The following is a 14,972-nucleotide window of genomic DNA, read 5'->3' as shown; positions in this document are numbered from 1 at the left end:
GGCCGTACCAGCTCAAACGGCGTTTACTAGATCGTTGGTTTAGACGAATCGAGCCAAGCAGGGTAAGAAGTCTTTGTGTGTTTTTTTCCCTCATTATTTGGGTTTTTATTGACCTTGCAACTCTACAACTCTGTTGTTGTCTTCTCATCGATGGTGGTTAGGGCGACAGTATCTTGTTTCCCCACCGATCCCGATGCACAGGAAGCCTCCGGCCTTCCTTGGGGAGTCACCGTTACCCCATTTTCTCTAGTTGACGAGCTTGGTAACCCCCCTGTTTCTGGGTCCAACAGTAACCTTGTTCCTCGTTGCGATAATTGTTGGGCTTATTTCAATTCCTACTGCGAGCTTGAACAATGGGCTTGGACTTGTTCTCTTTGTGGCACTCTTAATGGGTTAACATCGGAAACAATCGCTCGTTACTCTCAACCGGAGTTATGTGCAGAGATGTGCTCTTCCTTCATAGATCTCGAGCTACCTGGTAGAGTTCCGTTTTATGATAATTGAACCCAAGTTTTACTAGATCATTTAGCTGTGAGAATTTAAGTCTAATAGCGTTTGATCTTACCAGATGACGGCGAGGAAGCTGTGAAGGCTCGGCCGGTTTATGTTGCAGCAGTGGATCTTGCATGTAAGATCCGATAGTCTTTGTGATCATACCCTTCATTTCATATGCAAACTTTGCTACATTTTATCTTTATCGATGTTACTACTGCATTTTTCTTTTTTTCGAAAGTGTTTATTAGTACCTTATATAGAGTTTGTATTTCCTATATAGAGGTGTAAGTGTTGTAGGGGTGTCTTCTTTTGTTACTGTTAAATGTTTAACCATGGTTTACTGATAAGATGGCTCATGTATTGAGGTGATTATGTTGCTATGTTTGTATGTGTTTTCCTTGTCGAATCTGTATTGACTTATACAATGGTACTAGTTATGCACTCGATGTATCTGAGTATTCAAATATTTTTATTGTATCATGTAAAATTTTTTTTGGTAAACAACGTTGGCAGGATTACATATTTATCCAGCCAAGATAAATGACGAATTCTTGATTCCCACTTTGGAGTGTTGTGTCCAGACGGAGTAATGGTAACTTATGCAATTGATGAAACTAGTTCAGTCAAGCTGCATTATGTCCAATCATTTCCTGTATTACGTTACCTGTTAGGAGCCAAATGTTGCCTGAAGATGGGAGAAAAGATAATTGGCTACTTCATTAAAGATACTGTTCATGTTTCAGGAACATTGTATAGTTCAATCACTTGAATGCTCATCCACTAAATATTTATGACCCTACATCCATTATGGTATTGCATTACAGTTCTTCTAACCTTTTTTATTTTTTTCTAAATGGATCATAGTCAGCAAAACTTTCTCAAAGATGTCTCAAAAGCCCATCTAAAAGTTGTTTGCGGCTATGATGCAAAAGCAAGATGATGAGGGTAATCTTGTGTTCATGGTTATCATTCATGGATATTACATGGAGGCGGAATTATAATCATAAATCTTGTCTTCTACAAGTTCAACATGATGAGTTGGCATGAGGCTCAAAACTGTATTAATTATTTTGCACATTTATTAGTGATATAAAAATTTTAAGTTCTCAACATGCTCTATCCCTTACATTGTGCTAGAATTCACTTACTAGTTTTTTTTTGTACTTCTGAACATAAATGCAGCATCTGAGGAGTTTTTGGAGTTGATCAAAAGTGCGCTACTGGCTGCTTTAGAAGGTGGGCAATTGTTTATCTCAGTATTGGCCTTCATAAGGTGATCAATATTTTAGAAGATCGCCCTCAGCTTTTCACACATTTGTCGTTGCATTGGTAATTATTATTCTTGTTTATGATAATGTTTTAATATCAATTACCTTTTACATTTGCAGCACTTGGGCCGGGTTCTCTGTTTGGGCTTGTTACATTCAGTCATAAGATAGGCTTATACGATGTAAGGACCCATACCAGTTGTCAAAAATGTCTTCATTCCCTCAGATACAGATGTTTCATTGCCCTTTGAGCTTGAAGATGCCATGCCATTGTTTTCTTTCTTGGCTCCTGTATGTTTATGATGGACAATGCCAACATACCCTTGACTTCAAATTGTTAAAAAAAAAAAAGAATCTCTACCAACACTACAATCAATTGGAAAATGGATTTTAGTTTTGGTTCATTCTCCAACAGGTAGATACATGCAAAGACCAAATAGCTGCAGCCTTGGAAACATTGAAACCTACAACTTCATGGGAAAGAACTATAGCTGCTGGACAAGGACTTGACGGTATATTATTAGGTGGCAGAGGTTTTGGAGCTGCGATGGAGGCTTTAATTAACTACCTTGGATCAGAATACGGAAATACATTTGCACTGGGTATGGTAAAGTCCAATTCTTACTTCCCTGTGCTTCTTTCACATTATCATGGACCAAAATAAATTAACATATGTTTCTTTTATAGTCATCTTTGTTCTAACTATTTAGTGATGTTTGTTGAAAATCAAGTAAATGCATATTACCTGTAAATGGATTTACAGAATGACATTTTGTTTCGTCGGAAGTGGTCTTCAATTGCAAAGCCTCCATCCTTGGATGAGAAAAGGCTTCTGATTCCCATTGAGGATGGAGCAGTGCTATGAGGAAATTTTGGTTAATCTTTCAACTTATTGACATCTGGTGGCACAAGATTTAGATCATCAAACATTCTTGCAGTTACTGCCACCAAAGTGTGTCATCCATGTTTGATGTCTTCCTCTTTTCCATGCACAAGATATATCTGGTTCTGTTTTCCTTATGGGTAGACTTATTCTTTCAACTAAAATCTATCATTAATTTTTTTCTAATAAAATCTTTTTCATTATTGAAAAAATGGCCTGTACCCCTTATTACTGGATGCTCTCTCTTTAAAAACGTTGAGTGTTTTCATTGTTCTTTTCCCATTGATGTTCATTAGTCATATGCATGGAACTTATTGTGAGGGATAAATCTGGAGAGTCATTCCTTGTTTTTCTATTCGTATTTTTGAAGATTTCTGCTTTGAATCTAGGATTGTCTTTATCCCTCACTATGAAAAGTAGATGTTAATTCTATTAATTATGTCTTGTGAAACCATAATGGCTGGAAATGAGCTAAATGTTGCCAATTGAAAGAATTAGTTTTTCAATGGTTGATTATTTGGTTTCCTGGAAAAGCACTGGTCATAATTTTTTTGGATACTTCCTCTTACCAGGTAATAACATGTTCTTTTCCTTGAGTGGAGTGTTTCCTCTCAAGGGCGACAAGAGGGGCCTGGAAGAATATCTTGTCTCAATTTACCTTTCTGAATTTTGTTTTCTTAAAATTGACTGTACTAATTGCATTAGTATTTATAAACATTCGTTTATTGATTATGTGGCTCCAAAATTGACTGCATTAGTGACTATCAGCATTTGTTTATTAGATATTTATGTGGGTCAAAAATTGATTGCAGCTAGGGTTTTTACATTTTTGTTGGTCCTCTTGATTATGGAGTCAGTCAATTAGATACAAGGCGTTATGGTGAGCAATATGCTAGTAAAGGAGAGGATGCAGACTGTGTGCACTGCTTCCTGAGCAGACACCCTTCTACAAAGAACTGGTAAATTGCCTTATGCCTCTATATACACCCAAGTGCTGAAATGGTTGAGTTTTGTAGAATCTACAGATCTTTGGAAAAATAACCCATGATGACTTTGCACAGGCAGCTGTTGCTGTTCAATCGGGGGTTTGTGTGGACATATTTGTTGTTACCAATGAATATACAGACTTAGCTTCATTAAAATTCCTTAGCATCGAGAGTGGCAGCTCACTGTTTCTGTACTCTAATACTGATGACTCTACACTTCCTCAGGACATGTAAGTTGATTTGCTTATATCCATCATTTTGAGAAATCATACTTTTTTGTTGTTGTGAATGATCATGGAAGCACTTTTTTTGAATGATTGAAGAATGAAATTTTTTTTGAAATGATGAAGAATGACATTAACTGTTTATCTACATTGAAGAGTAAAATTCACTCTTAATTACTCAGAAAATATTTTTTTAATAGGGATCATTTTTTTTAAATCGATTTTGGTGAGACGATTTGGCCTGCTCATTCATTCATTGGGTGCCATACTGTGAAAAGATCATGCTTGTAATGTTAGAGCTTAGGTGTTGCATGGGTTCAGTTATGCAGTGGAAAGTTGAATTTACTTATCTGTGTCGGCCTAGTTGCGTCCTTGGGATAACCCACACTAGTCAGCCTCCCTTGCATACAAATAGTTGGCACACAATAAACCTTTTCTCATATACACAAATCTGTCTACATACAAGATATTCGAGCGCTCCTTTCAGTCTCTATGTCAATGTCTGATTGATTGGCACTCATCCAGCCCCCCTATATGTAGTTGGGGAAATTGCTGGCCACATGCCCCTTCGAATGGTCATGTGCTTCTTGGCGCATGCCTCCTCATGTACAACCGCCCCAGCTAACACCCCATGGCCCACGTGACTAGAAACTATTTAGGAACCATTATAAGCTGAATTTTGATGGTAGCACCTTTGGGAACCCGGGTTTGAATGGTTTTGGCGGGGTGATTTTTGATCCAGGCGGCACTGCCATACTCTCTTACTGTAGCCCTCTCGGAATTGCTGACTCGACCATTGTTGAGCTCTCTGGTCTCCTTCACGGCTTGTGTATTTTTAAGGATCGCTTTAGAGGTCTCCTTATCATGGAGGGAGACTCCAAGGTCATCATCTGATGGTGGTCCACCTCATCCTTCCCCCGATGGCATCACTGGCAGATTTTTCTTTATATTTTTGATATTGTATCCATCATTTCTTGTACTTCGTCTCATATACTTAGATCAGCCATTTCTGTTGCTGATTTGTTTGCCTAGGTCCCCCCTTCAATCTCTTATTGTTAGGGGAGGTGTCCCTTGATGTATCTTCCCTTTCTTTGAAATAAGTTTATCATCATTAAAAAAAAAGTTGGCTGCCACTAATCTGACTTGCCTCCATGCCTTGGTGTTCAGGCACTAGTCCGTATGTGCCCAGCCTATACGTGCAGTGCCTAGGGGTGGCATCGAGTCGAGTCGAGCCGCGTTTGAATCTGCATATGTTCAAGCTGGGTTTGATTTAAATACTTCGAACTCAAGCTAGAGCCGAGCCCAGCCGTAAGCTTAAAATTGGAATTGAGCTTGAGCAGGGTTCAAGTTCCAACCTACATTTAAAACTTTACATAAAATACAAGTCAAATAAACTGTGCATAAAATTATGCATAAATTTTACTTAAAATTGGGCATGACCTTTGTACATAAACTCTTCATAAAATTGTTTATAAACACTGCATAAAATTGTTTATAAACACTGCATAATATTATGCCAATGTGACTTATATAAAAACATGACCTATATACAAAATGTGACTTTTATATACATTTCCCACTCTCTTGAGCCTAGCCAAACTCGAACCTGTATATGTTCGAGCTTTGTTTGATTTGAATACTTTGAACTTGAGTTCGAGCTCAAGCTTAGCCTTGAGACTAAAATTGGAATTGAGCTCAAGCCCAAGAATTTTAACCAAATTTGAGCTCAAGCTCGAGTCGGGTTTGAACTTTAACCTACATTTAAAACTTTCCATAAAATACATATTTAATATTAAGTTCAAAGAATCCTAAAAGTATGGAAAACAAATAGAGATAATCTTGCATATCAGAGTTATTAAGAAATGAAATATGACTAGATGTATAACTCATAAAGGATCTCAAAATAATTTGTATTGCATAAATTCTGTACTACATTGCATGGAGAGAATAAGGATGAAGGAGATCAAATGGGAGAAATGAGCTTACCTGTGGCTGACATATATTCCGTGACTTTCGTCTGCAATGCCCAGGTCAGCAATGCCTAAATGCGGTTGTGCGATGAAGAGATTGAAAGCGCTGAAGATGGAACATGGCGGAAATAGGTTGAGGAAGGACTGAAATACGAAACTTCCCTAAAAATCTGAGCATGCATATTACTTGTGGTTGGTAATATGCATGCTCTCTTTTCTTTTCTTTTCCATTTTCCTTGTGCATCCAAACAAGAGAAACCACATTTCTCTTTTTTTTCTCTCTCTTAATTTTCATGGGCTTCCAAACAAGAGAATCGATCTTTTAGTCCCATTCCTCTTCTTGGGTAAATCTTCCTCAACGTCTGTCATTTCTGAATAACTGGTGCGCCCAACACTGTCAATAATACCTTACAGTTTGACATTGTGCACAACCCCTTTAGGGAAAAACCTCGCGGAAGGGAGCCAGTCCTGGTTATGAAAAAGCTAAGTGTTCTGACAGAACATTAAACGACTGAAGCGTTTTAGGAACTACCTTCCGGCTAAGTGTTCTGACAGAACATTAAAGACAAAAGTGTTTTAGGAACTACCTTCTGGAAGTTTTTACAACTATCATTTTCTTCTCTTACGATTGCTTTCATGCTTATACTTTTCATAATATTAGGCATCGTTCTTGTTACCTTAATACTTATTGCTTTTATTGTGTGTTGAGTATTTTCGTTTTTGTTCATATTTACTACTTTATTTTATGATGTTATTACAGAAAGGTATATAAGGCTGGAAACTACTGGGTGAGGGCTAAGCCCTGACAAACACCTCTGTCTCAGTTGAGCCAAGCGTTGCTCTCGATTGTCACAACGTCGTTGTACCTTTTTATGTATATTTGGTTAATTAATAAGATAATAAAACAGTTTTTGAGATTTGGTTTGCGAGTATTACCTATATATTACTTATACTTAGGATTATTATATAATACCTTAAGAGATTATTGTGCAATATCATAGGAAGTTTTAGCTACATATTTTTCTTGGATATAATAGCATTAGAATTATTTGGATATTTTATATTTCTCTCAGAACAATTAGATAATCTTTTAGCCTCTGATATATTCTTATTCCTTAATATTTTAGCCTGAGTCATAGATAGAACCTTAGATACATGATTTTTATCTTTATAGCTTTAACAATAGTCTTTTGTAATCTAGTTATCTTTAGTTTTGTCTGTTTTACCTTATCTTTATATTCATACAGAAGATTTGTAGAGACTCCTAGGCAAATATTTATACCTAGAAGACAAGTAATTAGACGAACCCCAAATAATTCACCTCTAAATACTCCAGATTAAAGCAGATTAAAGTAGTACCCCTCCGAATTGGTATCTAGAGGGAGGGAGGGAGGCTAAGTGTTCTGACAGAACATTAAAAGACAAAAGCGTTTTAGGAAATACCTTCTTGCTAAGTGTTCTGACAGAACAATAAAGGACAGAAGCATTTTAGGAACTACCTTCAAGATGTTTTTACAACTATCTTTTCCTTCTCTTACGATTGCTTTCATGCTTATACTTTTCACAATATTAGGCATCATTCTTGTTACCTTAATACTTACTGTTTTTATTGTGAGTTGAGTATTTTCGTTTTTGTTCATATTTACTACTTTATTTTAAGACGTTATTGCAGAAAGGTATATAACGCTGGAAACTACTGGGTGAGGGCTAAGCCTTGACAAATGCCTCTGCCTCAGTTGAGCCAAGTGTTGCTCTCGGTTGTCACAATGTCGTTGTACCTTTTTATGTATATTTGGTTAACTAATAAGATAATAAAACAGTTTTTGAGATTTGTTTTGCGAGTATTGCCTATATATTACATATACTTAGGATTATTATATAATACCTTAAGAGATTATTGTGCAATATCATAGGAAGTTTTAGCTACATATTGTTCTTGGTAATAATAGCATTAGAATTATTTGCATATTTTATATTTCTCCCAGAACAAGTAGATACTCTTTTAGCCTCTGATATATTCTTATTATGTAATATTTTAGCCTGAATCATAGATAGAACCATAGATACATGATTTTTATCTTTATAGCTTTAACAATAGTCTTCTGTAATTTAGTTATCTTTACTCTTGTCTGTTTTACCTTATCTTTATATTTATACAGAAGATTTATAGAGATTCCAAGGCAAATATTTATACCTAGAAGACAAGTAATTAGAAGAACCCCAAATAATTCACCTCTAAATATTTCAGATTAAAGCAAATTAAAGTAGTACCCCTCCGAATTTGTATCTAGAGAGAGAGAGAGAGAGAGAGAGAGAGAGCAGCCTATCCATAAGAGGATACATAAAACTAAGTTAGAAATTATGGCCAGAAAAATAGAAAATTGTGAATTACTCTCCTCAAACATAGATTAGATACAATCGAAAAAGACTCCCGTGATGGGATTGCAGTAGGCATAGAAGACCCAGAAACTTCCTATGTCTGCAACCAAGTCAAATAATTTTCTAGCGTACTTGTCAGGGCCAAGATTGTTTTCCCTTATAAACAATCCTTAATATTAGCTGCCTTAGTAAACTCTGGCTGTACAAAATGTATCATCCATAGAAAAATTATTCCCCCTCAGTTTTTCAAGAAAACAACTAAACAAGTTTTTAGCCAACAAGTAGATGGTACTTATAACCCATATACCACCTATTTCGATGAAGGAAAGATCCAATTCTTTACCAACTGCTCCACCTTTTCTGGATCTTATTCTTTACCTTTGACATGGGTTAGAGCATTGCTAACATGCTTTTATGTATTATGTATTAAACACATACAATCTATAAAACTTAGCAAACAATAAACGTAGTAAGTACTAAAGCGATAAGAACAATTCCTAAGGTTATGAAAAGCTCAAGCATAGAGAATCTTTTAGGTTCCTATATATGCTTAATTATTAATATTATAGTTAGAATCGTAGATACATGATCTTTTTCTTTATAGTCTTAGTAATAGTTTTTTGTAATTTGGTTATTTTTAGTTTTATCTGTTTTACTTTGTCTTTATATTCTTATAGAAGATTCGTAGAAACCCCTAGGAAAATCTTTATACCTAGAAGACAAATAGTAAGGAGACCTGCAAATCATTCATCTTTAAATACTCCAGATTAATCAGTACCCCCTCCAAATTGGTATCAAAGCCCTAAGACCTGGAACCCTCCAAAAAACTAGATTATTTAGACCTTAGACTTCCATCAAGATTTGAGATAAAATATATAGGACCTAATTCCCTTAGGTGTCATTTCAACGGTGAAGAACATATTTTACACGGGAATAATCCTCAATTATATACTATCACATATCTTATTATAAGTCTAGGTAATAATCTTCAAACAAAGTAACCGAAATAGAATTCACTTTAACTAAGATACAAGACGAAATTAAGACTTTGAAAATAAAAACAGAAAAACTCTTTGATAATTTAGACTATCTAAAAAGTAGTAAAGGATCGCAACTAAATATTGATAAAGAAATAAATTTAATATCCTAGAAATTGAAAGGTATCACAATAGAAGCCAGAACCTTCTTAGCTAAAAAACCATGGCACTTTCACAGCGAGGTGAAGGATTTACCTCAAAAATAGGAAGTTCTTCTAGAAACCTTAATATAATAGACAAAATAACAGGAAGGAGAAGTGTAGACCAAAGAGATATACAATTAGACGAAATAATAGATATAGATCAAGACATTACTATATTTAGCAATAACCAATTAAATTTTCTTAACCCCAGACAATTATATAGAACAGGACCATTAAACTTTAATACCGGATTATTTAGACATTACCGAGAAATCCAGATTAGTTGTGTAGGACAAGATTCTGTTAACATTAACTTAATAGCATAACCAGCCTTTAAAGAAATAGGGGTAAAAGGATTCATTTAGGTCTGATTGTAATAGGGGTAAAAGGATTAGGACGAAAACATCTAGGAACTAAAACCTTACTTAGTATCTATAATGATAGATGGGCAGACCCTAAAAAGGCAATGTTTGGAATCACTGAGGTAGATATGAATCAAAATGGAGGAATATTTTATTGCTCCCCAGACTTCCTTATTGGACTACAAGATTTTAGAAAATATATCAAAATAGGTATTCAGACAAAAGGATATGAATCCTTTGTAGGAAAAAATCTTTTATTGTGTATTGAATTCTTAGGAAGGTGTACTTGTTCTAGCACTACTAGGTTCAAGGTTAAAATAGATGATGTAGTTAATTTAATAGGAAACAAAGGAATAAAATTAATTAAGCCTATTAAATATTCTCCAGACATTTTAGTAGGATTAGAATGGAACCTTAAATTTAGAGAAGAAAAAATAATCAGTCCTGAAAAAAGTATCATGTACACAGATACTAAAGGTAACATAAATATTAGATTTAATAGCTATGAACAAAAAAATATGGAAGATACGGAATCAATCTCTAGTGAAAATTATGACCTAGTCAATATAGAATTAGAAACAGATGAGATAATATACCCTAAATAATTATATATATATATATATATATATATATATATATAGAGAGAGAGAGAGAGAGAGAGAGAGAGAGAGAGAGGGAGAGAGTCTGGTCTGCAGGTTCTATACCTAGGACTTTTAGACAAGGGATGCAAGTTCTGGGGAACACTGATTGCATTTAGCTCTTTGTTTTTTGCTAGGATACCAAGCACACTTAAAACAAGGATTACTATCTAACCCTGTATTCCATGACCACGTATGTACACATTCTGAAGTAGTGTCCACTCTTAAGTTTCTTAATTACTCAGAAAATATTTTTTTAAAATGGATCATTTTTTCAAATCGATTTTGGTGAGACGATTTGGCCTGCTCATTCATTCATGGGGTGCCATACTGTGAAAAGATCATGCTTGTATTGTTAGAGCGTAGGTGTTGCATGGGTTCAATTATGCAGTGGAAAGTTGAATTTACTTACCTGTGTCGGCCTAGTTGCGTCCTTGGGATAACCCACACTAGTCAGCCTCCCTTGCATACAAATAGTTGGCACACAATAAACCTTTTCACATATACACAAATCTGTCTACATACAAGATATTCGAGTGCTCCTTTGAGTCTCTATGTCAATGTCTGATTGATTGGCACTCATACAGCCCCCCTATATATTGTTGGGGAAATTGCTGGCCACATGCCCCTTCGAATGGTCATGTGCTTCTTGGCGCATGCCTCCTCATGTACAACCGCCCCAGCTAACACCCCATGGCTCACGTGACTAGAAACCGTTTACGAACCATTATAAGCTAAATTTTGATGGTAGCGTCTTTGGGAACCCGGGTTTGGATGGTTTTGGCGGGGTGATTTTTTATCCGGGCAGCACTGCCATCCTCTCTTACTGTGGCCCTCTCGGAATTGCTGACTCGACCATTACTGAGCTCTCTGGCCTCCTTCACGGCTTGTGTATTTTTAAGGATGACTTTAGTGGTCTCCTTATCATGGAGGGAGACTCCAAGGTCATCATCGGATGGTGCTCCACCTCATCCTTCCCCCCGTGGCATCACTGGCAGATTTTTCTTGATATTTTGGATATTGTATCCACCATTTCTTGTACTTCATCTCATATACTTAGATCAGCCATTTCGGTTGCTGATTTGGGTGCCTATTCCCCCCTTCAATCTCTTGTTGCCCTTGATGTATCTTCCTCTCTTTGAAATAAGTTTATCATCATTAAAAAAAAAAGGTGGCCGCCAGTAATCTGTCTTGCCTCCATGCCTTGGTGTTCAGGCACTAGTCCGTATGTGCCCAGCCTATACGTGCAGTGCCTAGGGGTGGCATCGAGTCGAGTCGAGCCGAGTTTGAATCTGCATATGTTCAAGATGGGCTTGATTTAAATACTTCAAACTCAAGCTAGAGCCGAGCCCTGCCTTAAGCTTAAAATTGGAATTGAGCTTGAGCAGGGTTTAAGCTCCAACCTACATTTAAAACTTTGCATAAAATACAAGTCAAATAAACTGTGCATAAAATTATGCATAAATTTTACTAAAAACTGGGTATGACCTTTGTATATAAACTCTGCATAAAATTGTCTATAAACTCTGCATAAAATTGTTTATAAACATTGCATAATATTATGCCAATGTGACTTATATGAAAACATGACCTATATACAAAATGTGACATTTATATACATTTCCCACTCTCTTGAGCCTAGCCAAACTCGAACCTGTATATGTTCGAGCTTTGCTTGATTTGAATACTTTGAACTTGAGTTCAAGCTCAAGCTTAGCTTTGAGACTAAAATTGGAATCGAACTCAACCCCAAGAATTTTAACCAAATTTGAGCTCAAGCTTGAGTCGGGTTTGAACTTTAACCTACATTTAAAACTTTTCATAAAATACATATTTAATATTAAGTTCAAAGAATCCTAAAAGTATGGAAAATAAATAGAGATAATCTTGCTTATCAAAGTTATTAAGAAACGAAATATGACTAGATCAATAACTCATAAAGGATCTCAAAATAATTTGTATTGCATAAATTATGTCCTACATTGCTTGGAGAGAATAAGGATGAAGGAGATCAAATGGGAGAAATGAGCCTACCTGTGGCTGACATATATTTCATGACTTTCGTCTGCAACGCCCAGGTCAGCAATGCCTAAATGCCGTTGTGCGATGAAGAGATTGAAAGTGCTGACGATGGAACTTGGCGGAAATAGGTTGATGAAGGACTGAAATACGAAACTTCCCTAAAAATATGAGCATGCATATTACCTGTGGTTGGTAATATGCATGCTCTCTTTTCTTTTCTTTTCCATTTTCCTTGTGCATCCAAACAAGAGAAACCACATTTCTGTCTTTTTTTTTCTCTCTTATTTTTCATGGGCTTCCAAACAAGAGAATCGATCTTTTAGTCCCATTCCTCTTCTTGGGTAAATCTTCCTTGACGTCCGTCATTTTTGAATAACTGGTGCACCCAACACTATCAATAATACCATACGGTTTGACATTGTGCACAACCCCTTTAGGGAAAAACCTCGCGGAAGGGAGCAAGTCTTGGTAATGAAAAATTTGAGTCTCCTCCCTCTCCAACCACAGATCATAGCCTCCAGAGAACATAGACCTATTAGCCAAAGCCTTCAACTGCTCACCGGCTTTGATGGAAAAGAGAGTTGGGGCTTGCTCAACAACTTCCCACGGTCGCTCAAGCTCAAAAACTGCGGCTCTAAGTTCTGCCGTCTGCCTCATTTCGTAAATCTGGCACTCGCGGCATAGACGGGCCTTTAGGAGTTGTTTGGCTTTTTTGGCCTGCATCCGCTTCCACTGCCATTTTGAGACTCCACCGAGGTAGGTACAAGGCCCCCCACCCAGTTTGTCACGAGGTCAGATGAGCCTAAACTCACTTAGGCTAGCGGAACTCCAACTCCCGTGATGGCCTACCTTCAATCCGTCAAAGGTAGTACAACCTCTCGCCCCTTAGATCAACGTTGCAAACTCCTTCCTCTCAAATGAAGCACGAGCAATGAAAAGATAGAAAGAAAATGGAATAGGAAGAGAAAGTAACCTTGTATTAATACTAGAGAAGATTACAAGGAGTGGCCGTCCAAGGTGGAAGGCCAACACTCTACAAAAACTCTCCCTCTTGTCTATGTTGAATGAATCTACAAAGGTTGAATGCCTTGGTATTTATAGGCTTCAACCCCTCCCCTACTCTCATGCTTCCGTCCAATGAGAGCAGAGATCCTCCCTTATCAAATCTCCTTGATTTGATCCTCCATTCAAATCCCTTGATTTGCTCCTTTTTCTTAAAATTCGTTTTACCATTGTTATTTTCATTAGACACTTTTTTAGCCGAATCATTCTTTCTCTCATATTCGGTTAACTTTTCAGCAGTAGATAAAGTTGAAGCTAATGTCTTTACTTCCCGTCTTCTCAATTCTTGCTCAGCCCATGGACGTAAGCCAAAAAGAAAGGAAAAGAGACAATCTTCATCTGACATATAGAAGATACAAAGCATAAGGGAAGTGAAGGATTGTACATACTCTCTAATGGTGCCTTTCTGCGTATATGCACGAAGTTCCTTCTTTGCTTGGTACTCGACATCTTCCGGAAAGAACTGCCTCCGCAGCTCCCTCTTGAAATCGACCAAAGTGTGGACAGGTCCTCTCCCTCTTGCTCATCTCCCATGCGTCTTCTCTACCAGAGAATAGCATCATCAGATAAGAACATAGCAGCAGTACTAACCTTAGCTTTCTCGTCCGACAGCTTGCTTGCATGAAAATACTGCTCCACTTGCCATAGAAAATTATCTATGACCTTTGCATCGCTCTTTCCAGTGAAAGACTTTTGGCTCTTGCACCTTGGAAGGGATTGACCAGTCACGCACAGCCTTCACCTTCTTGCTGTCCATCCATATCCGTCCTCCCCCTATCCAATGTCCAAGAAAGGACACCTCTTGCAACCTAAAGGGGCACTTCTCCTCCTTGACATACAGCTGATTATTTCTCAACGTTTCAAAAACCTTTTGAAGGTGTTTCTTGTGCTCGTCCATACTGTTGCTGTAAACCACGATGTCATCCAAATAAATAATGACAAACTTGTCCAAGTATTCAAAAAATAGCTCGCTCATGAGAGTGCAAAATGTTACAGGTGCATTGGTTAGGACAAAGGGCATAACCATGCATTCGTAAGCCCCATATCTTGTTACACAAGTAGTTTTCCCCTCGTCTCCTTCAGCAATCCGGACTTGGTAATAATCACTTCGTAAATCCAATTTGGAGAAAACTTGCACCTCTTTCAACTGATCAAAGAGATCTGCAATAAGAAGGGTAGATCTTCTAGAGTTAATATTTTGTCTTTTAGGGCAGGTGTTGGCTAAATGTTCAGTTTGTTCGCAAATATAGCAAGATAATTTATTCTTATAGGTTATTTTTGGGTTAAATCTTCTAACATGTCTATCTTTATTTAAATATGGTTTTCTACTTTTCGATCTTTGGATAAAATATCCTTTTTTGAAATATCTTTTTTTTTCTAGGTCGTTGTCCCGAGTCTTTTAAACCATAAGCTTGGGTGGTATATATCTGTTTACAGAACCCAAAATCATATCCTTGGAGTTGTCTTTGTATTTGGATATTTGTACATTTTTCTTGTAGGATA

General features: G+C 36.8%; 1 protein-coding gene across 1 annotated transcript; it reads right to left on the bottom strand.

The window, feature by feature from the left end:
• Positions 1–12,695: 12,695 nt before the first annotated feature.
• On the bottom strand, positions 12,696–13,130 carry LOC137952572 (uncharacterized). Its single transcript, XM_068799654.1, has one exon. It carries the CDS (start codon positions 13,128–13,130, stop codon positions 12,696–12,698), a length of 435 nt encoding a protein of 144 aa, XP_068655755.1.
• Positions 13,131–14,972: the final 1,842 nt, after the last annotated feature.

Source organism: Aristolochia californica, unplaced genomic scaffold (assembly GCF_029961685.1).
Source record: "Aristolochia californica isolate CCGP_79_NKW_82.1479 unplaced genomic scaffold, dmAriCali1.0.hap1 SCAF_16, whole genome shotgun sequence".
Classification (NCBI taxonomy): domain Eukaryota; kingdom Viridiplantae; phylum Streptophyta; class Magnoliopsida; order Piperales; family Aristolochiaceae; genus Aristolochia; species Aristolochia californica.
The sequence above is the reverse complement of the archived record's forward strand: the minus strand, read 5'-3'. Positions and strand labels throughout refer to the sequence as shown.